This window comes from Desmodus rotundus, chromosome 8 (genome assembly GCF_022682495.2).
Source record: "Desmodus rotundus isolate HL8 chromosome 8, HLdesRot8A.1, whole genome shotgun sequence".
NCBI lineage: Eukaryota > Metazoa > Chordata > Mammalia > Chiroptera > Phyllostomidae > Desmodus > Desmodus rotundus.
The window spans coordinates 98,290,196-98,317,400 of record NC_071394.1 but is presented as its reverse complement, the minus strand read 5'-3'; the positions used below and the strand labels follow the sequence as shown (position 1 = coordinate 98,317,400).

At 55.7% G+C, this 27,205-nt stretch overlaps 1 protein-coding gene across 8 annotated transcripts in view; it reads right to left on the bottom strand.

Moving 5' to 3' along the window:
* Positions 1 to 27,205, bottom strand: part of GRIP2 (glutamate receptor interacting protein 2) — a 95,167-nt gene that overhangs the window by 35,471 nt on the left and 32,491 nt on the right. For 2 of the 8 annotated variants that reach the window (XM_053929693.1, XM_024556488.3), the window contains exon 1: positions 9,267 to 9,339. The exons of the other annotated variants lie outside the window; for them this stretch is intronic. In XM_053929693.1, the coding sequence (XP_053785668.1) occupies positions 9,267 to 9,306 (40 nt within the window). In that variant the 5' untranslated portion in view covers positions 9,307 to 9,339. Of the gene's footprint in view, positions 1 to 9,266; positions 9,340 to 27,205 lie in introns of those variants that run through there. 8 annotated transcript variants of the gene reach the window in all.

Sequence of the window (27,205 nt, the reverse complement as noted above, 5' to 3'; positions counted from 1 at the left end):
CGGGCGGGGAAAACGAGGCTCAGAGCAGGGCAGCAGTCACTGGCCAAGGCGGCCTCTGCACAGAGCCAGGGCCAGACCCAGGCCCTTCTGCCCACCCTACCCCATGCTCCAGGCTTCTTTGCCCAGCTTATTTTCTTATGTTCCTTCTCCAAGTCCTTTCTCAGCACTGGACTAGATGGGCAAGGACAACTAACAAACCATCAAACTGGCGGGCTTTCATGCTGCCTCAGGAGGCCCTCCCTCCTAGGTGCCAGATCTATACCATGGGCCCCTGATGCTTCCTCAGGCCTCACCTGAGCCTGCACAACCCCACTCCCCAGCCAATTCACCAGCCCTTGAAGAATAACCCACCTGCCAGCTCCAGCTTGGCCTGGCGTTGTGACCACGGCCCAGGGATCAGCCGGCCCGAGGGCATATCCTGGCTCAGCCATTCACCAGCTATAGAAGATCACTCTTCTCTCCTCCCCCAGCCTCCTGGCCACAGCAAGACCTAACCTATAGGACCCATCGCCCTTCCTCACTTCTCAGAGGAGGCATGAGAAAGAAGGGCTGGAGAGGAATCAGCATAGGCGGGGTGGGAGGTGGGGCAGAAGCCACTTATCCCATCCCAGCCAGGCCCTTCCCTGAAGGGAAAGATCAGATGAGAATTCAGCCAGCAGTGGAGTCAGTCTGGGTCAAGAACAGGACTCAGCCTGGGCCAGGGTCGGGGCTCCAACAGAACCAGGAACAGGGTTCAGTCTACAGCAGGCTTCCCAGCGTCCACATGACTGACATTTTTTGCTGACATTCCCTGTGGCGGGGCTCTGTTCTGCCTTGTGGGCTGTTTAGCAGAATCCCTGATCTCTGACCACTAGATGCCAGTAGCACCCCACCCCAGTAGTGACAACCCAAAATGGCTCCAAAGGTTGCCAGTGTCCCCTAGGGGAGCGATATCACACACCTCCGGCACCCCCCCACCAAATCACTGCTCTAGAGTCAGAGTTGGGGCTCAGGCTAAGGTCAAGGCTGCAGCGCAGCCCGGGTCTGATAGCCTAAGTACTTTCACCACCTGCAGCTCTAACCACTGAGAAATCATCCCTGCTCCCCTCACGGCACTCAGCCAGACCAGGGCCAGGCAGGCTCCCTTTGCTTGCCAGAGGGTGGTAAACAACAAATCAAACAGCAGTTAAACCCAGAATCCTTTGTAGGGCTCCTAGAGTGGGGCCCTCGGCAGCTCTGCTCTCTCCCCTTCTCCCGGGCCCCTGTTCACACCGACCGGCAGCGGTTTAGGCAACACTCCGCTAAGTGTAATGTCTCTCATTACGGTTCTCTGACTCGCACTTCATTCAGATTCAACAAGATGTTTCCGCGCTAATAAAATGGATGAGATTGGGTTATATCAACTGTGTGACAGCGAACTTCTCGGGTATTTCATGAGGGCAATTCTGGAATTAAAATCTCTCTTGCCCCGAGCGGTGTGGATCAGTTGGTTGGGCATTGTCCTGCAAAGCCAAAGCCCGCAGGGTCGATTCCTGGTGGATACACCTGCCTGGGATGTGGGCTCGGTCCCTGGTCAGGGTGTGTATGAGGCAACGGATTGATGTTTCTCTCCCTCTCTTTCTCCCTCTCTCCCCCTCTCTCTAAAAATAAATACATAAAATCTTTTAAAAATAAATTAAAAAATTAAATCTGTCTTATCCTGTGCAAATGAGATGCTGCCACTGGACAATCCCTCTGTACCAGGCTGTCCCGAGAAGATCAAAGACAAATTTGCTGGCTCCAGGTTTGTGAGTCTGGGGGTAGGAGAGGGCAGATCAGCTCTTAAGGAAAGGAAGAGAAGCTGAGGATCCAGTTCACCAAGCTCAGAGCAGTAGGATCCCAGAGAGAGAATAGAGTGGGACGACAGTGGGTTAAAGGTGGAGTCTGAGCCCTGATACGAAAACAGACGATTCGGAGACTTAGCCGAGGCACCGTGGGATCTCCAAATGCGGGATTCTGAAGCAAAGGATGCAGGGTGCTGGCTGCCGAAGGCCAGGGCCCATCTCCTGAGGTGGGTCTGTGGAATCCTCCAAGCTTGTCCTCACCCCTCTTTCTTCACCCCAACATTCCGATCTTGCTCTAGTGAACTACTCAGTGCTGAACTGAGTTGCAGGGATACCCCTGGGGCAGCTGAGGGGCTTGGGTCTGCTTGTCTCAACACTGAGTGGCCCCAACTCCCTCCTTCTACAATTTTTTGCCGGCTTTGAGCTCGGGCTGTAAGCCATCTCTTCTCCCAGCAGCCAGGCAGGCCTGACACTGTGCTACAACCAGGATTCAGACACCTGTGTGGGAAGAGCCAGTGGGCAGTGAGTGAGGGCTTGGGAGACTCTTCCCCGGGGAAGACACGTGCATTTCAGGGCGTGGCCTCGATGACCTTGCTGGATAAGACTTCGGGACTTCGAAGACCCAGCACCACATTCAGAAAGTCACTCGTAAGGAATGCTGCTTCCTGTTCAGAGGACACACAGCACCCCACTGTCACGAGCATCCCCAGGTGGGGGACTGAGGCAGGGCCAGGATTACCCACTGGCTCTATGACTTAGTCTCTGTTTCCCCACCTGTAAAAAGGGGGTTTACCCCCGCCTCCTCACTGCTGGCTCTAGCCAGTCCATGCTTGAGAATTTGAAATTATTTTATTTATAGAAATCCCCATGGGGGCTCAGGCCCCAGTCCCCCTCCCTCAGAGAACATGCTCACTCTTTCCCACTCTCTCTTTTTTGTTCCGGGACCTGGTAATTACATGCTTAGAGATGAAGGCTTTTCAAAAACATCTTTCCCACCAATTTTCAGCTGGAAACATGCATAAAAAACAGAGATATTTTTATCCGCGTGTTTCTTTTTTCCTGTCTCCTCCTTCCAGCAATGGGCAATTATGAGCTTTTGCCTTCAGTCCATCCATCCAGTAAGAACTCACTTCAGAGGAAATTCATTTCCGCCGTGAAGCCAGCCAGCCGTCCCAGCTAAAGCGGGCAGGGTGAGTGGGGGCGCAGGAGGGAGAGGTGCTGCTGTGCCCAGCACGGCCCTGTACACCTGGTCCCCAGCCCCACGTGGTGCCCAGGGTGGGTGGGTGGGTGGGTTTCTTTTTCATTTCATTTCTCTTGAAATCGTTGCTCATTTGCCTTCATTATCTCCATTTCTCTGGAGCCCCAGGGAACTATTGAGCTTTGACAAAGGGAAAAGGAAGTCAGCCCCCAGCCAGGCTGCCTTGGCCCTGACCCACCCAAGGAGGAGGGGGGTGCTGGGAGGGGCTCTAGACTCAGCCTTGACTGATGCCTGATTCTGTGAGCCTCCATGAAGGAACGTGCTGGGGGAGGGCCCTGAGAAATAAATGCCCAGGAGCTTAACTTTTGGCGAACAGGAAATGACACCAAGCCACCTGCAGGGCCAGCCCGCCCCCACGTACTACTGATGGGGAGCAGGGGGCTCCCCAGTCGCCTGGGGTCCAATCGTCACCGTTGTACACGGCGGGCCATTGCTGACTACCCTCCGAGGGAGCGGCACGCAGACACTGCTGGTTCAGGGGAGGGGTGGACTTCGGACGGAGGCCCACTTCGGACCCTGAGTGGAAATCTGCTGCCTACCGGCTAAGGGATCTGGGTTAGGTCACTTCTCTCTGACCCTCGGGCTTCTCCTCTGCACGGTGGGGGTGCCAGTTGCCCACCTCAGGCGTTGGTGAGAGGAATCAAGGAGATTACGTGGTACCTAGAAACCAGGAAACAACAGTTCTCTCCTTGCCCTCTTCACTCCCCCTTTGCCCCCCCTTAGAAAGGTTTTCCTAGATTAATAATGGTAATGAGGCAGGTAGTAAGAAGCTAGGGACATTTCTTGGCAAGTGGAATGGGGAAACTGAGACAGGCAGCTGAACAGGCTGGCGGAGCAATTTACAGCCAGGTACAGAGGATGGCATCTAGGTCTCTGCTGTGTTTCAGCTCCAGACCCAGAAAAGCAGCAAAGCCAGCCAAGCGATGCCATGGCTGCCATCAGCACCAGCTGCACTGACTAGTGACCCCCAACCAGTGGAGTTCAGGACCCTGAAAGGACACACCTGAAAAGCTGATGGAGATTCTCTTGAGATCCTCCCCTAAACCTCCCCTAACCCCCCCTAAACCTCCCTAAACTACCAGCCTTTAAAGCCCTTTAAAGCCAAAGGGCCCATCCTGTGCTCTCCTTCCCAGCAGCCTCCCTGCCCCTTTCCCTTTCCCTTCCCCTTCTCCTTCTCCTTCCTCTTCCCTCTCAGGGGTGCATCCCCTGGACTCTAAGGGGTCCCCACGAGACTCGCAGGCAAGGGAGCAATGGGCACCAGCCTTTCCTCCCAGGCTAACCCCCTGAGCCTGTCTCCAGGGTCCTGTTTTCCTGGCTTCTCTGAGCCAAAGCAGCCCCGCCTGGTCTCTCTCCTGTTGCTTCTCCTGCCCTAAGCCCTTCCTTGTTTCACTGTCCCCAGCTTTCATAAACGTCCTCTGAAAATCACTCAGACTTGTGCTGTGAAATCTTTCCTGCTCGAAGTCAAGAACCCACACACTACAGGCCGGCCCGAGGCAGGCCTGCTCGGGCTGGGCCCCCTTTCCGGGCACAGGAACAACTCCTGCGGATTAAATGCTGGCATTGTGCTGTGTGCTTCATACGCATTATTCCATTTAATCCTCACCACTTTCTGAGGTGGCATGATTGTTATTCCCATTTGAAAGATGGGGAAATTGAGGCACAGAGAGGTTAAGTGACCTCCCACTGTAAGGAGCAGGGCCAGGATTTGAACCTAGGCTGTGTTCTAAGGACTTTAAAATTATTACCACTTTATAGTCATGATAAGCTTATGTGGTAGGTACCATTACCATCCTGATCTTACAGATGAAGAAACTGAGGCACAGAGAGGTTCACATGCCCAGGGTCACGCAGCTCAAGTGGCAGGGCCAGAGGGCCCCTTGCTGCCTCCTCCTCCCACCCTGTGACAGGCCTGGGCGGCTCGGGGATAATGCCGGTGGCCCCAGCTCCTTTGGGAACGCCTCACAAATAATGTCCCTCTGGCCATCACAACCAGACCAGGGAGACAGCTGGGTGGAGATATAGCTTAGCTGGTTCTGCTCGAAATGACAGCAACCCCCACCCCCCCAGCCGACATGACATGCCTCCCTAGAAGCCGGCCTCCTGTGGGGGAGGGAAGCATGGAAAGACCGATGCTGCCACGGGGTGACCCCGCATTCTGTTCTGTGCACTCTTTTCAGGGCAATAAGAGGAAAAAATATCAACAGATTAAAAAATGAGACTCCTGATTCACTCGGTGCCAAGGAGAGCGAAAGAAAAAGAACAGGGAAAAGGAGCGCGGGGTGCGGAGCCCATCCCTGCGCCAGGCCTGCCTTGAGCTTGTTACAGGCCCTGAGAGCGGTACAGGCCATGAGCGTGGTTAACTCCACTGAGAAGTAGCTGATGATCCCGTTTCACAGACGGGGAGCCTGAAGCCTGGAGAGGTCACTCAGCTAGTGAGCTATAGAGGAAGGACTGGAATTGGGGCCTTTCTGGCCCCAGCAATGGACCCCATCCTAACCCTTAGCTTTGCTCTCTCTCTTTCACAGTGGGGTAAGGGACCCCAAATGCGCACCCTGGAAAGTAGTGGTGGCCTCCAGGAGCCGCCCTCCCCCCGCCGTCAGGGCTCAGACACCAGCAGGGCGAGACAGGGCTACCAGGCACCATGGGCATGCGCGGGAGAGCTTGCCAGCCCTGCAATCCCCCTTCCATGAGGCGTGTGGAGCCTTGGGCACTGGGCCTAGAGCCACACTCGTGCTGACATCCCCCTCCGTGGGGCCACGGGGACCCCAGCATCATGTGGGATGAGGTGCAGGCTCAGGTCAGGCCTTGGCCTTCTACCTTCTCAGTCTGTGCTGCCCCGCCTCACCCTGAAACCGGCAACACCAAGGATCATGACCTCAAAACTAAGTCACCACGGAACCATTTTATTTCCCAACAGTGGCTGCCTGGAGCAATGAGAAGACTCAATTCACCCCGCGGAGTGTAAAAATTCTCGTCACAGTCCCTCAGCCCCCCTGACCTCCCCTCCTGGAAGTCTCCCCTTCGTGGCTCCACCCCAGCGCACGGGTCTCCTCACTGCTCCACATTCCACACACATGCCCATCCCAGGCCCTGGGCACTGGCTACTCCCTCTGCCCAGAATGTCCTTCCTCAGCCATCCGTAAAGCTGCCTCCCTCACCTCCTGCCGGAGAAGGAAACGTCACCTTCTCAGGGAGGTCTTCCCTAGTCCACCTGTTTGAGCTTCCGCCTGCACCCCTGTACCTCCAGTGCCCCCATCATGTCCGTTCCTTGCTTTATGCGTCCTCACAGCATTCAACGCCATGTAACAGACCTCACTTTCTACTTTTTACCTTCGTGATCTTATTACCTATCTGCCTCCACCCCACCAGGAAATCAGCTCCGGGGGCTGGGTTTTTGTCCACCTGTTCACTGCTCCCTCTAGCACAGAGAGCCTGGCACGCAGTAAGTGCTCAATAAATGATTCTGAACTCGATTTCACTTACAGATTAGGAGAATGGGAATCAAAGAGGTAGAGTAAGTGGTTCAAGGTTGTAGAATCAGGAAGAGGCAGTGCCAGGATGCAAACCCAGGCCTCCCTGGCTCTGGGCCATGGCCTCCATGGTCTCTGTGGTCTGGAGCCTGGGGTTTCCCCACGGCCACAGCCCCCGCTGTGGAGGAGGAGCTGGGCCTGCCCAAAGGTCCAGATGGTTGTGGCGAGAGCTCCCTCAGATGAGTGGGAAGCCCAGGCCACAGCAGAGGGACCCCTACACACACACAGCCCCCGCCTTCCTGGTCCTGGCTGGGTGGCATGTGCTCACTCAGGCCCAGCAGGCTCTGGGAACAAAAACCACTTTGTGGCCTGGACTGAGAAAAGAGTGGACACTGGGAAGGAGGGGGAAGTTCCTGCCAAAATCTGTGTTCATGCTTACTGTGTGCCCCAGCCCTGGTCACATCCCTTCCTGCAAGAGCTTGGGGCTAGATGGGGGGATAAACAAGACCCCCAGGAGCAAGAGTGGGCATGGTCAGGGTGTGGGCCTGAGGAAGGACTCATGCAGGCAGGAGTCATATGGGGCAGAGAAGGGACAGGGCAGTGTGTCCCACAGCCCCCAACCCCAAGCCTGGTGACCACTGAGGAGTGGCCTGACTTCTCAGGGCCTCAGCCTTCTCTGCAAAATGTGGGGGGTGTACGGGGTAGCCACCTCTCGGCTGCCCCATCCCCCTGCTCTGGGGGGAGGCCACATGAGCAGGTCTGGCCAATCAGAGATCCAGTGGTTTGTCAGGGGAGGATGTGTGATTCAAGCTGGGCCAGCAAAAGCAGCCCCTGGGGCGTTTGCTGAAACTATTGGAAACAGCCCTTTCTTAGGGAGCGCACAGCTAGTTAACCTTCAGCTTGAAAGCACTGGGGCCTCTGGAGAAGAAACAGTCTGCCTGCGAATGAAACTCCCCTAAAGAAAAGCAGAAACCTAGAGTCCTAATCATGTTAACTGAGCACCTGGATCCACCTATGCCTGAAGCTCCATCTTCGGATTTTTTCTTAAAAAGAGCCTTAACATTGACACCAACTAAGGCAGGTGTGGCCATGAGGTCCTGTGACCTGGGGAGGACACTAGGTGGGGGCTGCAGTGGTGAGGGTGGGGGGTCAAGGAAGTCATCAGTGAGAGAAAAAGTCAGGGAGACCATGAAGGGCCTAGAATGCGAGGATAAGGAGTGTAATCAGATTTGAGTTTTAGCAAGCTCCCTCCCATGGCAGCATGTGGGGAGAGGAGCAGGCCAGGAGGCCAGGGAGGAGACTGGGCAAAGGTCCAGGCAGGCAAAGCTCAGGCCTGAGCCTGGGTGGAGGCAGAGGCCCATGAGGAAGGAGGGGGGAGACAACTCCCTGCCAATGTCCCACTGCCCTTGTGGCCCTGACCACGGCAGGACGAGGTGACCTCACCTGGGCCTTAGGTCAAGAGGACAGAAGTTCGCAGGCCACGAAGGCAGTGTCTCCATTTACAGCACAGTCGCCAGGAGGGGGCAGGGGCAGATCGCATGGGGTCCGTCCCAGCTTTGCCACTTCCGGCTGTGTAGCCTTGGACAAATCACCTAACACCTCTATGCCTCAGTTTCCCCAACTGTAAAATGGGGAGAATAAATAGTCCGAAATTCGTAGTGTTGTTGGCAGGATTAAATGAGCAAACGCACAGAGAGAGCTTAGAACAGGGTAAGACCTGGCCGGCACAGAGAAAGCTCTCAACAGCTGCCAGCTATTATGGCTTGCGTTATTATTATGTGAGGGCAGGGGGCAACCCCGCCTCTGCGCCTTGCCAGGGGTGGGACGGTGGGAGCCTCAGTTCTCTGGGCCCTCAGAAGCAGGGCGGGGAGCTCCGCTGTAGTCAGTCACGTGTGTGCTAATCCCAAGTCAGTCTCTGTCGCAGCTGTGGAGCCTTGGGAAGAGCACCGGGTCTGTGCCTCAGTTTCCTCACCTGTCCGCTGGGACCACAGTCCCTCCCTTTGGAGTTACTACGAGGTGGTAGAGTCAAGAGTTTGTTGAGTGTGAGAAGGGATTGATAAGGGTGGCCCCAGGGCACAGAGTGCAGGATTACTTGGTCCTGGCTCCTGACGAGCTCCCTGTTGTGGGGTTTGGGGAAGGAAGGCCAGCCCAGCAGGCTGAGGCCAGAGAGACAGATGGACAGATAGATGGATGGAGCAACTACGACTGCACCAGAGCCCTTCCCTAAGTCCTAGTCCTGGCCCACCCAGGAATGTGGCAGCCGTGTGACACCCACCCCACTGAATCCCCAGAGCCCCACCAACCAGCCCCCCAGCCAGGGCTCCTTCCTCCTGCTGCAAGGTCCAGGAGCTCCGTCCACACCACCCTGACCTCAGCCTTTGCTCTCACATCTCTGGTCAGGAAGCCGGCTCCTACCAGCTGGAGCTGAGGTGGATGCCCGCCCTGAGGCACCCCTGAGGGGCTGAGCACTGCTCTCTGGAACTCCAGAGCTGCCTGCTGCCCTTGCCGTGCTGGACAGCCCAGGGGACTCAGCCCCTGCTGTAGGACAGCAGCCAGGGCCAGACAGACAGCTCCATCACCTGCTCCCCCTGGCCAGGTGTCTGCCCTGTGCACTCTCTCCAAGCCCTGGGTCTGCGGGGAGTGGCAGTCCCAGTCTTAGCCATCCCAGTCCCCTCTCCGGCACTAGTTTGAGGAAATAGCCTGAGCACTCTGCCTACAGATCCCCCCATTACTTACCGGCCTCTCCAGGGGTCTCCCGGTTAAGCCCACACAGCATGTCTGCTATTGTCCCTGCTGCCCACCGACTCCCTCAGGAGCCACGCCGCTCAGCCCCTCCTACACCCTCCCCAGGGAGGGGCTGTGGGAGGGAGGCTCACAGCTCCCACTGGCTGGGCACTGAGTCCACCCACTGCAGCAGGCGGCTCTCTGCTTAAAGGGGACACGCTGCTGTCAACTATGGCTCCTGGATGGGGTTCAACACCCGCACCCCCATAGCCTGGACAGGAGATCTTTGAAGATGGCATGCCTGAGGTCACCCCAAGGCCCCAGTTCAGCTCTCAACTTTCCCTGGGACTTTGGCAAGTGATTGCCTTCCCCAGGCCTCAGTTTTTCCATCCAGAGAAGGGGAAGAGAGCCTTTCAAACTTTTTTTCTTTAAAGAGCAGATTCCAACAATCTTACACGGAATCCCAAGACATAAACCAGTGCGGTCAATGGATGATGCCAGGACATGTCTGTGGGTCTCAGGTTAGACCCCCTTGTGCTTGGAGCCCCCTGAGGCCCTTCCACTGACATCCTAAGTGGATATAACTACCTCCCCCAGGCCTCAGTTTCCTCTTCTGTAAGGTGGAGCTTAGGAGGGATGAGCCCAGCAGCCTGCCACATGGAGCATCCCCCCAGCTTTCCGGGAAGTTGGATGGAGCTGGGTTGGGGATCCGCCTGCCTCTGTGCTTGACGGGCAGGAGCAGCTGGTCACGACTCCAGCCCCGGCTGGGCCTCAGCCCTGCACACCCTGGGTTCCTCCATGCCGGCTCAGGACTGGCCCTGACGACCCTGATGGACTCCCTCCTCCACTGTCCAGCTGTGCCCGCTCTCCATGCCACCCAGGAGGAGGGTGGGTCATCAGGCCATGGGGTGTCAAAGCCTGCGACTACCCGTTGCATCCAGTTGAATGCATGTGACAAAGAATGAGGCCAACGAGGCCCTGGCTCCCGCGGACTTGGACATGTGGGAACACGCAGGTCTCACACCAATTCTGGGTCTTGCAGCAAGTGGGAGAGTGCTTCCCAGTGCTTAGGGGCCGGAGGTTTCTTCTGGGCTCCCTCCTGAGCAGGGGTGCCCACCACAAAACCTAGTCCACCATTGCTGTGTCACCCGTGCTGGCTCCTACCAGCCCAGCACCGATAGCACCCTCAGAACAATCCAGACTCTAAGTCTGGGGGGGCCACTTGTACCCATGTATCCATAGGCTCGTGTTCCTCCATTATTGCCGACTTCCTAAGGACACTTTCCTCTTTGGGTGACTTCAGGCAGGCCCCAAGGGGCAGGAACCAAGTTCCAGGGTCCAGGTCAGGTTCCCTTGGGCCAGCAGTGAGGCCGAAGGTCAAAGAGAGATGCTAAGATCTCAGCCATGGGGGGTGTGGTAAGGTGGGCCAGAGAGGGAGGACCCGTGATTGGGCCAAGCAGAGAAGGGGAAGCAGGCTGTGGATGTGGTTCACGGTGCCAGGCAACGGTCAGGACTCTGCTCTCGATAAAGACCCTGACCTTCCCGAGGGTACCGAGGGCTACTTGGGGGCATTCCCGCCCCCGTGCCAGGCAGGGAGGACCGAAGCCTTCTAGGCACGTAAGTTGCTCTAACAGACCCTTGCCCTCTTCCCCCTGCCCCCCCTTTTACAGCTCCTTCCTGGAGCACAAGGCTTTAGAGTTACATCTGCCTCCTCTTATAAGAAAATATTTGCTTTCCATCCAGATGCATTTAAATGAGCTATTAAGATGGGCTGTTGGAAACCTCACCATGTTTGTCTCTCTCACTGCTCCTTTGGAATTTACTTTGGTGGATGAGAAGCTCCTGGAAAGGTCACACTGTGGGTTATAATAGAGCTTGCACTTAGCGTTTCTCTGAGTGCCCGCTGTGCCAGGCACTGGGGGCCAAAACCCCAGGAGACAGGTAGGAAACAGAGTCTTCCCTCTGCCCTCTGTCCCCATCAGCCCACGAGCACATCTGCATTTGTTTTTATCCACAAGTATGTTTGGAAGCAACTGTTAGTCTATTTTGTAACAAGGTGAGGTTTAAATAAACAATCAGCACAGAGAGGGTAAGTAACTTGCTCAAGGTCACCCAGCTGTAAGGGTGGATCCAGGTTCACATCTAAGAGGTCCGTTCTTAAAGGTGCTGATGTTGGCCTCTCAGAATTTCAGGGGCTTGTAAAGGGGTCCAGGAGAGCAGCTGAGGAACAGCTAGCTCTTGCTGGTGGTCCACTGAGGAGGTGCCTTGCAGCCTGACTTTGAAAGACGGGAAGGAACAGGTCAAAAAAGGAAAAGCCGATTGCAGATGTGCGTCCATGAATGAAATGCTGTAACAGTGATTGAAAACAAAAAGCATAATATACTAATCAAGTAGTAATTATAGAACAGGTTGTACTAACAGACTCATGGAAAAATCACGTATTAAAAGTTTCCTACGAGTAAAGTGTAGACATCAGCAGTTGCGGTTCTTCCTGACCAGGGAACGACCCTGAGCACAGGAACCGGTCAGGCGCCAGCCATTCAAGTGGGAACCCGCAGGAGCGCCTCCCACATGTGCTGCTCCTGACGCCGGCCCGCAACCTGGACACGGAGCGATGGAAGGACACACGCAGGAGACAACAGCGAGATCGGTCACCGCGAGCAGAGCTGGGAAGCCACACAACACCAGAAATTCCTTAGCCCCCCTTCCCGCAGCTCTGCCACACAACCTAGCCGGGAAGCCTGAGGTGCCAAGATGGTCGTGGCGGCACAAGCCTGCCATCTTCTCAGGTGTCAAATCCTGAATAAACCCCTTTCCTTCTCGACCAGAACCTGCCTCACAAGTTTGGCTTTCATGGTGGCGGGCAGCCAGACCTGTGGGTCATTTTCCAGGTTTTGACCCCATGTGACTAGTGAGGAGACCAGACAGGAAGTGGAGACCGGGCCAGGGCATGAAGGGTCTGCTGAGGCCTCACTCCTGCAAGTGCAGTCAGAGGAGCAGCAGCCCCACCCAAGCCTGCTAAATCCGAACCCGAATTTTAACAAGGTCCCAGAGGATGCAGATGAAGTTTCAAAGAACAATATTAGGAGTTTGGCTTTCCTTCTGCAGGCAATAGGAGTCATGGATGGCTGTAAAGTACTGTGTTTTGCCATGTATAATGTGCACCCACGTTTTCGTGCGCATTATACATGGGATTATTATTCTCCAAGGCACGTAATCATTATACCCATGTATAATGTGCAACCTTATTTTTCCCTCAAACATTTGGGCAAAAAGTGTGCATTATATACGGCAAAATATGGTAAGGGGGTAAGAAGGCTCTGCAAGGACCTCAGACACAGATCTCAGCCAAGGGGGAAGAGAGAGGATTTCCCCTGGGAGGTGGCCTAGGAGCAGGAGGAGCTGCTGCTTGGCTCCAAAGACAACATCTCCCCTCCACGGCTGCCGCACCTCAAGGAAGAAGAGGAAAAGCAAGGGTGGGGGGCAGGGGTTGGAGGATGGCAATGGCTGGGCCTGTGCGGTAGCTGGAAGTCAGGTCTGCTAGGTGCCCCGGTGACCAGCAGCTCCAGGTCACAGAATTCGCTCTATGTTTCCAAGGCAGTGGATGGTCTGTGAGGGGGATCGGGGACTCCTAGGGGAGCTAGTGGGGCCACCGAGCTGGTAGGCAGCCACTCCAGGGTCAGGAAAGGTCTTGCCACCTTTGTATCCTCGGGCTTTGTGAGACAGTTGCGGGACAGGTGGCTGTGTGACCTGGGGCACAGATCTAAAACTCTCTGGACCCCAGCTTCCTCGCCTGCAGGGTGGAAATAATAAAAGCGCCCGCCCCTGGGGTTGGGAAGAGCACATATTAGTGAGTCGGAAAGCATTCATCCATCTTTCCTGCCACATGTGTCTCACCAACGCTGTGAAAGAGACCAGAGGGGAAGGACTCCAAGGTCAGACACATCCAGGTTCAAATCTCAGCTCTGCCAGCTACCTGATTCTGGGCAAGTCACTCTCTCTAGGCCTCTACTCTGCCCTCCACCACCCCACTGTGAGGAGCGAGGGGCAGAGAACTTGGGAGGGTTTTGCAGCCTGTGACTGCCCAGCACACACTCATGACCTCTGCTCTACATTGGGCCAGGCCTGCGGGGCCCTTCTTAGTGTATCTTAATGGGCACCATTGGCACCACTGTTGGGGACATTGTCTGGTGTGCTGGGCTGTCTCCCATACCGAAGGACCCCTGGCACCCCTGACCCTCGCCCACCCAGGGACAGTGACCGCTGCAATTAGGAACCAACTGACTGCAGGCTGCACAGATGGGAAAACCGAGACCCAGGGAGGGCCCCACCAGTGCAGAGCAGGGGCCTGGATCCCCGCCCATTTCATTCCTCTAGGCCCCAGGGCTGCATCCGTCATCACTACAGGCAAGCTCCGTCCTGAGCCCACTGGGGGCCCTGAGCGGCAGCCGGAAATGAAGTCTGGGTGCAGAGACGGGGATTTGAGGATAAGAGATAAACCCTTTATTGCTGTTCAGTTGCTTCTTCCTCTCTCCTCACACCAGGAGGTCAGGCCAGAACAGTTGGTCCCCTGCCCGGTGGCTAAACTTTTCTATAAGGTGGGTGCTGCTGTCCCCATTTTAACAATGCGGAAACTGCGATTCCACCAACTGCAGGTGAGGGACACTAGGTGACCTTTGTAGGGGCTGCTGTTTGCCTGTGGCCCCCACTTCGGACAAGTTGGCCTGATATCTCCTCCCCACCTCCAGTGCCCCTCACCTGACGTTAGGACGGGCTGAGTTGTGCTTCAGGGTAATGCCACACCGATGGGCCACTCCTGAGGTGTGGCCCCAGACTGTCACCTGCCGGTTCCCAGCACCCCTCACCGCAGCCTCCCTCCAGCCCTGCAGGGCAAGAGGGCACGTGAGTGACTGGCTGCAAGAGCGCAGCCTGGCAGTCTGGGCACCCAGGAGAGGGGAGAGGAAGCCGCCGGGATGGGGGTGCCCAGCTGATGGTCTTTCTGGACCAGGTGGAGCAGGAACTCTATGTGCCAAACTTTGCTTCCAGCACTTTACACCTATTTTCTCATTTCATCCCCACTTCAGAGATGAGGAAACAGGGCCCAGAGAGGTATAACCACTTACTCTTGGTCACACAGCACGTGAGGGGTGAGCTGGGATTGGAACCCAGGCCCTCCTACACAAGCACCCCATCCATTCTCCTGAGAAATGCATACCCGGAAGCACTCTCCCCGGCCCACTTGTGCACACGGATACAGGGAGGACAGAGCCACTGTGGGGTGGGGTTGTTCCCAAACTGCTGTTCACACAGGACCTGCTCTGTGCCTAGAACATTACATGTGATGTCAGAACACCAGTGTCTCTTGCAGAAGGGACTATACCCAAAGAGGCTCTGCTAGGAACCCAAACAACAAAGGGCCAAGAGTCAAGGCGGCTCAGAGGAGAAGTCCAGGCAAGCTGCCTGGTGGAGGTAGCATCTGAGCTAAGCCTTGATGGACAAAAAATCAAACACTCAAAGAACAGGCAGGAAGGGCATTCCAGGAAGAGGGAACAGCCTGGGCAGAGGGTAGGAGGTGGGAAGGTGCACAGTATGTGTGTGGAGAGACGCCAACCAGCATAGCAGGTGAGAGGGCCCCATGGTAGCAGGTGGGCTGGACAGGCAAGTGGGTCTGGGTCCTGAAGATACAGAGACCTGCTTCAGAGGAGGGAACGCTGTGGCCGCTGTGTGGATGGCATTTAAGGAGGGGCGGGCTCTCCTGAGGCCCCTCCAATGAGATGATGCGAGGGTAGGACACACACAGGGCCAGGGCAGCCGGCAGGGAACAGGATCGAAGTTATCAGGGGCAGTACCGGAGCCTCTGCATATGGGAGTCTGATTATAGCGACGCCCCCTTGTGGCTGGTGATCAATGAGGCTTTGGGAGAGGCAGGCACAGCCCTTTTCCTGTGCCCTCATGCCCAGTGGAGTGGGAGAGTGAGCTCCGGCCAGGGTTCAGCCTGGTGGCCAAGACTGTACCTGGAATCCTACCTTCCACCGTCTTGGGTAAGCATTACCCTCTGAACAAGTGCAAACGCCTCAGGTTAAAAGGGAAAGGCTAACGTTTACGGAGAGCCCTCTGAGTACCCAGCACTTTATGTGCAGGGTCCCTTGGAATCTTTAAAGCGTCCTGCCAGTCCCATTTGATAGAGGAGAAACTGAGGCCCAGAGAGGAGAAGGCAGCTGGCCAAGGCCTCCAGCTAGGACGGGCTGAGGGCCAGATCATCAGAACAAGGTGCTTCCTCTTCGGGTCCGTTACATGGCATCTTCCTTCTGCCCGTAGCCCTCTTTCCCTCTTGCATCCTTCAAACCCAACCTAAACACTGCCTCTACCAAGAAGCCCACCACGACTACAGCAAATGGGTCCCCTTTACCCTCTCACAGCCTTTTCTCCAAGGCATTTGCTCATCTGTTCTTTTCCACTGCATGGGAGATCCTCAACTGTCCTGCTTTTTGGTTTGGACCCTATGCCCAGGACTGGGCCTTGCACACAGTAAAGGAAAAGAGTTTGCTGAATGAGTGAATGAGAAATCAACGATAACTACACATACTCTCTGGATGGCTACATTGGAAAGAAACCAATACGTATCCCCTCTAACACTTCAGTCTGATGCAGGAAACCCCGTCTGCTGTCTGGTGCAGTTTGTGCAACTCCACAAATGGGAGCTCACCACCTCGCGAACAGCCCTCTTTATTCCTAAACAGTTGTGAGGGATGAGAGTCACTCCAATATCCTGAGCTGGAGCCTGACTTGCTGTGGCTTCTCCATGCCCCAGGCCCCTGCCCCAGTACCGCCCTGCAGAGTCTCAGGGGCTATGTCTGGTCCCAGGTCATGGCCTCCGAGCCCCGGCAGGAGAGGCCACAGCTCAGAGTCTGGATGTAGCTTCAGTGGGGAGCCACCAGCTCCTAAGGGCCTCTCCAAAGTGTGTGGTTAGAGAGAGTGGTGGCCATTCACCCCATCGGTCTGGGGGGGTGCTCACAGAGGTGTCTTTATCCCCTATAGATGTTAGGATGCTGCTCACCTCTGGTGGTGTTTGCTTCAGGATGGAATAATCTCTTTTTATAGGTGAGGAAACTGGAGTTCAGAGGACAAGAGACTGAGGAACTTGGGTGTCTGGCTCCAAAGCTTTAATCACAGTTCAAGTTCAACAGACACAGACCCTCAGAGGGGCTTCGAGTGACAGTCTATCTGATTTTGTGCTTTCCTGGTGGACGCGACTATCGCAGGAGAACATTGGAGCTGGGGGCTAATGGTGGAAACTCAGGCAGGGTGCTAATTTGGGAATGACCCCGCACAGCCCAGTTTAATAAGATCCTGGTGGAGGGATGGGGTGGGGGCTGTGCAAGGTTAAGGTGGGCCCTGGCAGACGCCACTTGTTGGAGGACAAGGCCTGCCCCCGGGGTTTCTGGGCCAGTGCCCACTGCCTGACAGCGGAGGCACCCACATTCCATGGCATCCTCAGCGCTATTCAACAAGAGTCCCTGGGAGGTAGCCAGCTGGTGCCCAGAACCAGCTTGCCCCCTTCCAGCCCCGTCACCCCAGCACCAAGCCCTGAGCCCACTGGCACTTCCCAGCCTTTCCACTCATGGCCCCTCCCGGGAATGCGCTCTCTCTAATCCCTCACCTGCCTGGCCAAATCCTGCAAGTCCCCCAGGATTGCCCCACTGACCCTTCCCCCCAGGAAGCCTTCCCTGGTTGTCCAGCTGGTTGAGGCCTCATCTGAGTCCCTAAAGCCACAGACAGCCCTCAGTCCTGCTTTTGCCAACTCACCGGATGCCCCTCTTCCTTGCCCATCTGCCCCTCGATGAGCCTGACACCAAAAGGTGATGAACATTCCAGTCTTCCCCCTGCCAGCCTGTTAGCACCCCCTCCTCCAGCAGCAACACTACAGGGGGCCTTACAGGGGCCCTGGGTTCAAGTCCTGGCTCCACCTTGAGCAAAACTGGCCTTGACCTTCCCATGTATGAAATAGGGGCGAATGTGTGGGCCGGGATAGGAATGGGACCTGTGGTCTCTGGGGACTGCTTCAGCTCCACCCTCAGCCAGCCTGGGACTCCCTAACTTCAGTCCCTAGCATGGGCTCCAAACGGTCCCCGGCTGTTTCCAAACTTCAAACAAACTTTCCTCGACAGACCCATTCTGCAAATGGGGCACTGAGATTCAGCAAGGTACAGGGACCTTCCCCAAGGTCGCCCGCAGGGACTCCAGCTGTCCCAGTTGTGTGGCTGTGAGAGGTTGCCGGATATGTGCCCCCTCCCATCCACCCACCAGCCTACACATCTGTGTATGAGTCACTGCCACCTCGGCCAAGACGTCGAAATGCGAGGGCTGGAGAGACAAGGTCAGCTCAAGGAGAGCAAGTGGGCAGATTTGGAGCGGCCAGGAAGAGGCTTCCGGCCAGGGGAGAGGAGAGTGAGGGGCACAGAAGGGAGACTGAGGCCAGGAGGAGCAGAGGCCACAGACAGCGGGGCCAGCCTTGGTCTCCTGTCTGATGGATGTTCCTTCTGCTCCATCAGACCACCTCCCGGGGAGGGAGACAGGGCCAGCGGCCTTCACAATTATCCGCGCAATTGAGACGGGCATATGGTCCCACGGGACTGAACATCCAAGCTGACAAACGGAAACGACCCTGGGACGTCAGCTGACAAGTTCAGTGCTGGTGTGGTGGGTGGCACAGGCAAGGCAAGTGAGCTATCAAGACAGACACCCTGAGTGTGTGCCTGGAACTCGGGAGGGGACCGGCTTAGCTGCCGCTGTGTCCAGTTGGATGTCCCCAGGCTTGGGCTCCACCCTAGGCCCTGCCCCAGGAGAAGGACACGGACAGGCTGGGGCATGGACAGCGGTGTGACCATGTGGGGAAGGTGACAGACCCTGAGAAATGGGGCTGCTCAACCCGGAGGACCCTGTGAGACCCTATCCCTCTCTCTGCAGGGCTGTTCTGGGGCAGAGGATGCAGAGTGAGGGCAGAGAACTGCGGGGGACCCTGGAGCAGACAGACCAGTAGCCACACACTGGGAATGCAGCTGACGGGTCCCCTGCTCCTGGCGGCGGAGACGGGATAACTGGCCACTGAGGAAGGCCCCATGGTGAGTCATGTGGGCTTCGAAGTCAGCCAGCGTGGCTCTGAGGCCCAGACTCCACCATTTCCTTCCCGGTTGTGCAACCTTGGGAAAGCCCTTCCTCTCTGAGTTTCCTCACCTGCAAAGTGCGGCGATTTAGTTCACGGTGCTTTGTGAGGAGGAGAAAGCCCGTGTCGAGTGCATAGGCAGCACGGGGCCTGGCATACAGCAAGGGCTGCAATGCTGGAGGAACAAAGAACAGGTCCAGAGGTTGCCTCCCGGCTGCCAGGATTCCAGGAGCAGTTCCCAGGAGGAGAGTTTGGCCCTGGCTCCTTAAGAAAGAAATCCATGGCCTCTGGAACACCATGGGGGAGCTGAGCTTCTGGGGCTCACTCACCAAGGGGGCAGAGGCCTGGGAGGCCTGGCACTGGGGGACGAACTGGTTTCCACCTGGGGAGTCAGATCTGAGACCCCACTGCAGCTGCCGCAGAGTGAAAAGTGCCAGCAGCCGGATGTGGAGGCGAGTGGGAGACAGAGGAAAGCCTCATTACGGAGGAAAGGAAGGAGTGAATAATTCATCACAGAGGAGCACCATGGGGGTGGGGGTGGACAAAGCTGGGGGACGGGGCACAGCACAGACCTTCCCTGTGCCCGGCAAGCACCACGTGGCTGGCAGGAGGGATTACTACCCTTAATAACCTTGTTATCTCTGATACTGCTCATTGCACCTCCAGTACGTCACTCTGCCCGCCCTGGCCCGAGCTGTACACATGGGCCCCTGCCCAGAGCCTCCCTGAGCTCATTTCTCTCGCCCTCCCTCTTCTCCCCCTTTGCTCTATCCTTGCCAGCCTGGGAACACCCAACATATCCATACCCCAGGGCCTCTGCACTAGCTGTGACCTCTGCCAGCCACATTCATTCTTCCCCTGGATAGCTGCACGGCTCCCTCCCTCATCTCCGTCAGGGTTTTGTTCTCATAGCACCTTCTCAGGATGGCCTTCCCTGAACACCCCATTTAAAACCATACCCCACTACCCACAAACCCCATCTCCTCCTTCGGCTTCATCTTTCTCCAGAGCACGCATCACTACCTTGCTCCCTCACTGTCACCCCCAGAATGTCAGCTCTAGGAGGGCAGGGATCTAGGGTGGTCTTATTCCCTGTTGTGTCCCCAGGGCCTAGGACAGTCCCTGGCACATAGTAGGTACTCATAAGATAGCTGTTGAATGAGTGAACAGCACACGGTATTCTGCTGCCTCAGCACCCACCGATCTGCCCACCCTATAGCCCTAGCTCCTCATCTCTCACTGAGCACTAAAAACTCGGTTGTCCTTGCACCACTCAGTGAGGAAGGTTCTAATATTAACCCCACTTTACAGATCAGAAAACTCGGGCCCAGACAGAGAAAGCCACTTGCCCCAGATGCACAGCTGGGACTTACACCCTGCAGTTGGCTCCAGGGCCGGCGCTCTCCTTGTCCTGCACCCTCACATGAACACATAGGAAATGAGAGCCCTCACTCTTTGAATTCAACACAACCATTTTATGCCCCCAGAGGCCAAAGCACAGCCCCTTGGGAAACCTCACTAATCTGATCTCCCAGAATCCTCAACTCCACCCTGCAGGGAGGCGCTGTCCTTACGCCTAAGCTGTGAAGGGAACCACAGTGACCGGGGGGTCTGTGTCCTCTGCAGGCACCGAGGTCCAGCACACGGGTGTTAGAGTCAGGCCCCCGCTTCCCCAGGCCCAGATGCAGACAATGAGTGACATTGCCAGGATGCTCTGAGATCAGCGGGAGGCAGGCAGGGGGTGTGCACTGGGTGTCTAGCACAGCAGAGGTGCCCCCACCTCTGTGTGACCCCCCAGAGGTGCTCCCCCTGGGTCTTGGACCTGGGGTTGAAACTGGGGAAGCTGAGCCAGGGCTGAACACTTCTTTCCCCCAGTTCTGGCCCAGGCAGAGACTGCTGCTTCTGAATTTAGACCAAGCCTCAAATCTCAGTCTGGGGACACAGGAGGAGGCTCTGCTGGCCATGTGGCCCAGGGACCCTACCTCAAGCAATCATAGGGTGAGGAACTTGGGGGTCCTACCGGATAAGATGGGAAACAGTAAGGCCTATTTAAAAATAAGGGCTGGCTTCTTTTTCGGATCTGCCATCTGCAGCGGAATCACCGCCAAGATGCAGATTTTCATGAAAACTCTTGTGGGGAAGACCATCCCTCTCCAGGCTGAACCCTCAGATATAACAGAACCCTGGCCAGTGTGTCTCAGTGGAAGGAGCACCAGCCTGCAAACTGAAAGGTCGCCAGTTCGATTCCCTAACAGGGCACACGCCTGGGTTGTGGGCCAGTCCCCGGTTAGGGATGTGCGAGAGGCAACTGATTGATGTTTCTCTCCCTCTCTTTCTCCCTCCCTTCTCCTCTCTCTGAAAATAAATAAATAAAATCTTTTTTTTAAAAAAAAGGAAAGAAATAAAAGAAAATGTAAAGATCAAGATCCAGGGTAAGGAAGGAATTCCTCCTGATCAGCAAAGACCGATCTTTTCTGGCCAGGAGCTGGAAGATGGATGCGCTTTGTCTGAGCGCGGCATTCAAAAGGGGCCCGCTCTGCGCCTGGGTGGAGACGTCACGGTGGTGCTAAGGAAAGGAAGAAGTCGTGCACCATCCCCACGAGGAATAAGCGTGAGAGAAGGAAGGCAAGCTGGCCGTCCTGAAATACTCCAGAGCGGGCGAGGGTGGCCAAACGGCCGCCCTGCCGGGAGTGCCCTGCAGATGGGCGTGGCGCTGGAGATTTTACGGCCCGCCCCTTGGACAGACATCACTGTGGACAGTGCTGTCCAGCTTCTGCTGCAGTAAACCGGAAGGCAAGTAACTGTATATGGGTCGATATAAGATGTGAACTAACGAAAGATTAAAAAAATAAAATAAAAATAGGGACTGGAAGTGGGGGGATGTGTCCTCAGGCATTTAAACATATTTTGGAAAAGAAGACAGAGAAAACACCTCCCCTTCCCTCAGTCTCTTCGATCCTTCTCCCTCGGGCTTTCGTGTTCTCACAGGCGGACGCCCAGGCTCACTGTCTGGGCAAACAAGTTCAAGTGCCTCCTGTAGAGCCCTCAGAAAGGAATGGAGAGAGTCAGCGCACAGTGTGCCCTCAGTCAATCCGGGCGTGCTCCCTTCTCTTTGCGGATATCTTGTTAGGGGTTTGCTGGTCCCAGACACCCTGGGGTCAGCGGTGTGGCAGGGGTAGGGGCAGGCGGTGAGGGGGAAGAGGAAGCCAGTGGCTGGGCCTCTGATGGAAAGATGGAATTCAAAATTACCAGGTGCCTACTGCGTGCCAGGCCCTGCCCTGATCTTCCCAAATCATCTGTGCCATCTTGGAAGGGTGGCTGTTCTTGGGTCTATTTTACCAATAAGAACACTGAGGTTCTGAGTGGTGCCACACAGGAAGTGAGAGCCAGGGGCAGGATCTGAATCCAGGTCTGCTGGGAGCCAGAGGAGCACCTCCCGCATCTCCACAGGAGGCAGAACCTGACCCACAGCGTTTAGTTGTCTGTTCTCCAAATCCGGGGGGAGCCCAGATCTGAAGCAGCGCTGGGTGTGTCTGTCTATCCCTCTCCAGCCAGGAGGATCCTGCTGGGTTCTCAGGGTCTGCGACCCTGAATAGGACAACAGCCTTGTGGGGGAGGGGACTTCTCCCTTGGGGGACCCCCAAGGGAAACCCTGTTCTTGATGCTCTCCCAGCTTTGGCTGCTCCATCTAGGGCATCAGACCACCAGCTGCCACAGGCCAGTGCAGAGCCTAGAGCCCTCTGTCTCCCCGTGGACCCTGCTGCCCCAATGACTCCTGAGACAGCCTCTCCCTGTGCAAGCCCCTCAGAGTCTAGAAGATGCTCACGGCAGTTCTGAGAGCCTCTGTATGTCAGCTGTACGACCTTGAGCAAGTTTTTTAAGTTCTCTGTGCCTCAGTTTCTCACTTTGCACAATTGGAATAAGGGTGGGACCAACCCTGCAGGGCTGTGGTGCGGAGTTCATGAATTAATGCATCGTCTGGCACACAGTGGCACTGAATTAATGTCAGTTACTGTCGCGCTTGCTAACGGTATGATTATTCTTAGTTCTGAGGCCTGAAGCGCAGACACTGTGATCCCACACCCCACATCCCCTGCATGCTGCAGGTGAAGAGATGGCAGCACAACGGGGCCATGGGGGGGACCTGGGGTCACCTGGCCTAGGAGTGTGCTCCCAGCTGCAGACACTGGTTCCCAGCCCCACTCCCATGCCAGGCTATCCCCCACCCTGAGCCCCCTCTTAGGGATGGGACCTTGCACATGCTGGGACTCAGTGTACTCAGTCTCTCCCACGACCAAGTCCTGCCTTCGCCCGCAGCCCTCCACCACGCCCCAACTCCCCACAAAGAGCCCCTGCCCCCACCCATGCACACACAACGCACCCCTGCCAGCCCAGCTGACCTGGACAGCGCCATGCCCCAAACAGGGAGGAAAGAAAAGACCACCAGGGACGTGCCATGTGAGCGGGGCGATGAAGGGAGCTGGCATGGAAAAGTAGAGAGTGAGGGAGACAGACACACACGGAAAGAGACCGTGGAATAGTCGGGGGTGGGGGAGAGGACGACTGGACAAGAGAGACAGAAAGGGAGACAGAGGCAGAGGCAGAGAGAAAGATGGAGAGACAGAGTTAAAGAGACTCAGACAAAGAGTAGGAAAGAGAAACCCAAAAGCGCCAGAAGACAGAGGGGCAAGGTAAAGCAGGGAGAGACAGAGATGGGAGGGGAGGCCTGGGCGGGAGGCCCCCTGGGCCCTTCAGCCTTGCCCTCCACCCAGACCAGGTTCCTCCCAGCCCCTGGGCAGGCACAGGATCTGCCCCCCATTCCATTGGCTCCTATCGCTAGCTCCTAGCTCAGTACCTTTGGGCCGCCGCCTCACCACGCCCAGCCGCCACTTGAGTGACACAGCCAGCATCGTCCCCTCCTGTCCTCAGGTCCCAGGGCCAGGGACACGACCTGCCAGAGGTCTCAGCGTTCCTGGAGCCCAGCGCTCCTCAGAGCTCCTCTGCGCTCCGGAGCTGCCTGTGATAACAGGCAGAGGCTGGGAGCTCCCTGCTCCCTCCCTCCCCGAGTTGCTAAAATAGATAATCCTCCCAGGAGCCAGCAGTGCTGGCATCCGCGGTGGCAAGGCCCTTCCTCCACGACAGCCCTGGCTGGAAAGTGAAGCTCAGGGTGCTCTGGACCCCGAGGCAAACTCCCATGCCTCACCCCCACCCCCAAGTTCTCTTCCTCCCAAAGTGCTCACCTTGCCCACGCCTTCTTTTGTGCCAACCCACCAACCCCACTCCCTCCTTTCCTAGGCTGGACTGTTTGCAGCCCACACGCCTTTGCCCCTGCAGGGTCCTCCACCTGGAATGCCCTTCCTTTCTAGCTCCACTGGGAATGTTTGCTCTGTCTTCTGAGGTCCCTGTTTCCTGGAAGTCCTTGCCTGCTGAGTCTCAGGCATGCTTTTCATACTACTGAGATTGTCTGCTCACCCCCAAGACCAGAAGCTCACAGAGACAAGGACAGGGTCCGCTGCCGCCAGCCCAGGCATTTGATGGGGTCATCAGTGTAGAATGATGAGACCCAGGCTGTGCTTCTTCACTCCTAACCTCTACAGTTACCTTCACTGTAACGCGGGACAGCCAGAGAGCCCACCCAACGGGCTGGTTGGGGGGGGTCCATGGATACATGCGAGGGCTCCAGGCATTCAGCAAGAACTCAGGACATGCACGTGGCAGCTCTGCCTCTTGCTGAACAGAAAACTCCCACTTAGCAAACAGAGGGTGAGGAGACAAATCAGAGAACACGACTCTTTGGAGATGGGCAGACCCGAGCGAACCCTAACTCAGCATGCCCCACTAAGACTCGGTTTTCTCATCCAACTAATGGGGCTAACAGCTCCTGTCTCTGAGACAGGGAGGGTGAGGGCTGTAGGAGATCATGTGCCTAGAGTACTGAGTGGAGTCTGGCACACAGTAGGTGCTCCATACATAATAAGCAACAGCTACTATATCGTGATCATTCTGCAGGAGCCCAGCCCTTGTGTGTGAGTAGAGATGGGAGGTCCAGCGAGGTGACAGCCTGGCTGAGGTCAGAGAGGAAAGCCAGGAAGCCGGTGCTTTCTGCGAATGTCTCGTTAAGCTCCACAGTGTACACGATGGTCCTGGAGTCATTCTCATTTCCCGAATGAGGAAACTAAGCTCAAGGAGGTACAGGATGCCCTCAGGAGCACATTGCATGCAGTTGGCAAAAAAGGGTCTCAGATGCCAGCCACCAGACCATGCCACTGCCACAGGCCACAGAGAAGCCCCTGTAAAACGCCTACTGTGTGCTGGGTTCTGAGCGGAGCACCTTGCCGGCTTAGCCCAGAGAGGTGAAGCTGCCTGCTGGGGGTTGGGCATACTGCTCAGAACAGAGCTGAGAGGGGAGCTCGGACAGTCTGAATCCAGAGTGGGGGCTCTGGCCAAGAGGGAGGCAGCTCCGCACCTCAAGCACTGCCTTTGACGAGAAGCCAAAGGGCCCAGGTGGACATGTAAGTATAGCAATAAATAAGGCTGCATGGGAAGGTGGGTGCTGAGGCACCCAGGGTGGGGAAGATCCAGAGGCCTGGCCTAGAAGGGTTTCTTGTCACCAGTTTACCCTGGAGGATGCTCTGCAAATGTTCCAAGCTCCACATGTGAGGATGCCCCCAGGCCTGGGCCCACCCATGGACAGAGAGGTGGGTCAGCCCACAGAGCATCCAGGCCAGCCTCCATTCTGCCTTTTCCATTCCTACCTCCACCTCAAAAGCCCAGAAGCCCCAGTTGCTGCTATGCCCAGCAGCTTCCAGAAACAAATTAGCATCTCATAAAAAATGCCTTTAATCTTCTCAGCCAGACCCTTTCTTCTGTGGCCCAAGTGGTGACATTTCTGCCTCCCAGCTCTTCTGATGTAAATGAGACACACACCTCTAGGCTTTGGAGAAGGGGGGCGGACCCCTGTCAACCACCTCTCCAGGCCAGGGAGGAAGAGGATGAGGGTCATCCTCCCGTCCATTCACTCACTTGAACAAATATTTATTAAGCACGTCCTGTGTGCCAGGCCCGGAGGTACAGCCACGAACAAAGTCAAGCCCTCACAGTGCTGATATTCTAGCGGGGAAGACAGAGAAGAAAGGACAAGTGCAATAATTGAGTACAAGTCACAGTATGTTAGAGGAGCAACATGCCAGACATAAACTGAGCAGGGAGAGGGGTATCAGAGTTCAGAGGATGCTGCCATTTATAAAGAGGGTGGTCTCCCGAGGACCCAGACTACGGTCTCTAAACACTCTGCCCACTATGAGGGCTCCGGGGCTCGGCAGAGAAACGGCTGATTCCAGCACTGAGGCAGGGAAAGCACAAGATGAGCCTGGCACATCTTGTGGCACCAGAAAGTCGAAAGGACACGGAAGCCAGCTTGAGGGGGCTCCCACTGGCCAAATCTGGGACAACTTGAACAAGAATAATGACTACAAAACTGTACAAATCCATGTATTTGTGATTTTTAAAAGGAAAAATACCTCACGGGTCCCTTTGGAGGCAGTTAAGGCACCACCTTCTCATTCTGCAAACAGAAAATGAAGGTGAAGAATGAAGCCTTTCTCCTGACTTCCTGTATGAACAGTAGTTTAGGGGAACCTAATTAGGGAAAGTCATCCAGCAAGTAAGTGCAGAGAAAATAGTAGAGTTGAAAACCCACCTTTTGGCAGTTCTAATGAAATTAAGGACCCCACATCAACCATCGGTGAAAGGCTGAAAGGGACTGAATGACGGAGGGACCAGGCAGATCACACTTGAATCCCTGGACCCATCTCGGCCTCACCAGAAGCGCAACCTCCTGGCAAACGTGCTCTGGGAGGGCGTGTGAGGAAGGCCCCAGCCCCAGCCGCGATGGACTCTTGCCTGCGAGATTGAATCAAATCCAGCTTTAGACCCAAATACCAGTGAACAGAAATTACAGGGGACAGAAGAATGTATTAAATGACACCTCAAGGTCATTCCACAGGACAAATGACCTGGTTTCACCAACAAATAATTAGAGTGAAAAAAACAGGGAGAAGGGACTGCTACTGATTAAAAGAGACTTGAGACACCCATCAACCAAACGCAATATGAGGGCCTTAGCGGGATCCTGATTTCCATAAACCAAGTGTGAAAAGACATGTGGGAGGCGAAAGGGGAAACTGCACAAGGATTGGGTATGAGATGATATTAAGGGTTATCATTCATTCCTTTTATTGTTTTTATGTATTTATTATTTTTTAATAATAATTTAAAATTATTATTAAAGAAGGGGTGGCAGGGTGAGAGGGAGAGAGAGAGACATTGATGTGAGAGAGAAACATCTCTCTTGTCCTCACACGGCCCACCCCGTCCATCATTCGGACCTCAGATGAAGCGTTCCCTCTCTGTAGGCCTTTCCTGTCTGCGCCATGCCACCTTGTCCCCGTCCCCGTCCCAGTCCCCGAGTGTCCTGTCAGCCCATTGAATTGGTATCTTCATGCCGATCTTTTTATACATTCGGTGTTTCTCGTCGGTCATCCTCTAGATTGTGAGCTCCGTGCTCATCTGTCACTCCAGAGCCTGGCGTGGAATCCGTGCTGGGTAAATGTTGTTAAAAGAGAGCTTAGATAAGCATGTGAGCCCCTAAATGACAAGTTCCCCACAGTCCCAGCAGCCCTGACATGTGGTACCCGTCCAGCCTTGGGGAAGCACTGTGGGAGCACCGTCTAAAGGAGAGATTACAAACTGGTGGCCCACCATACTGTTTAATTCTTTTTAACTGTGG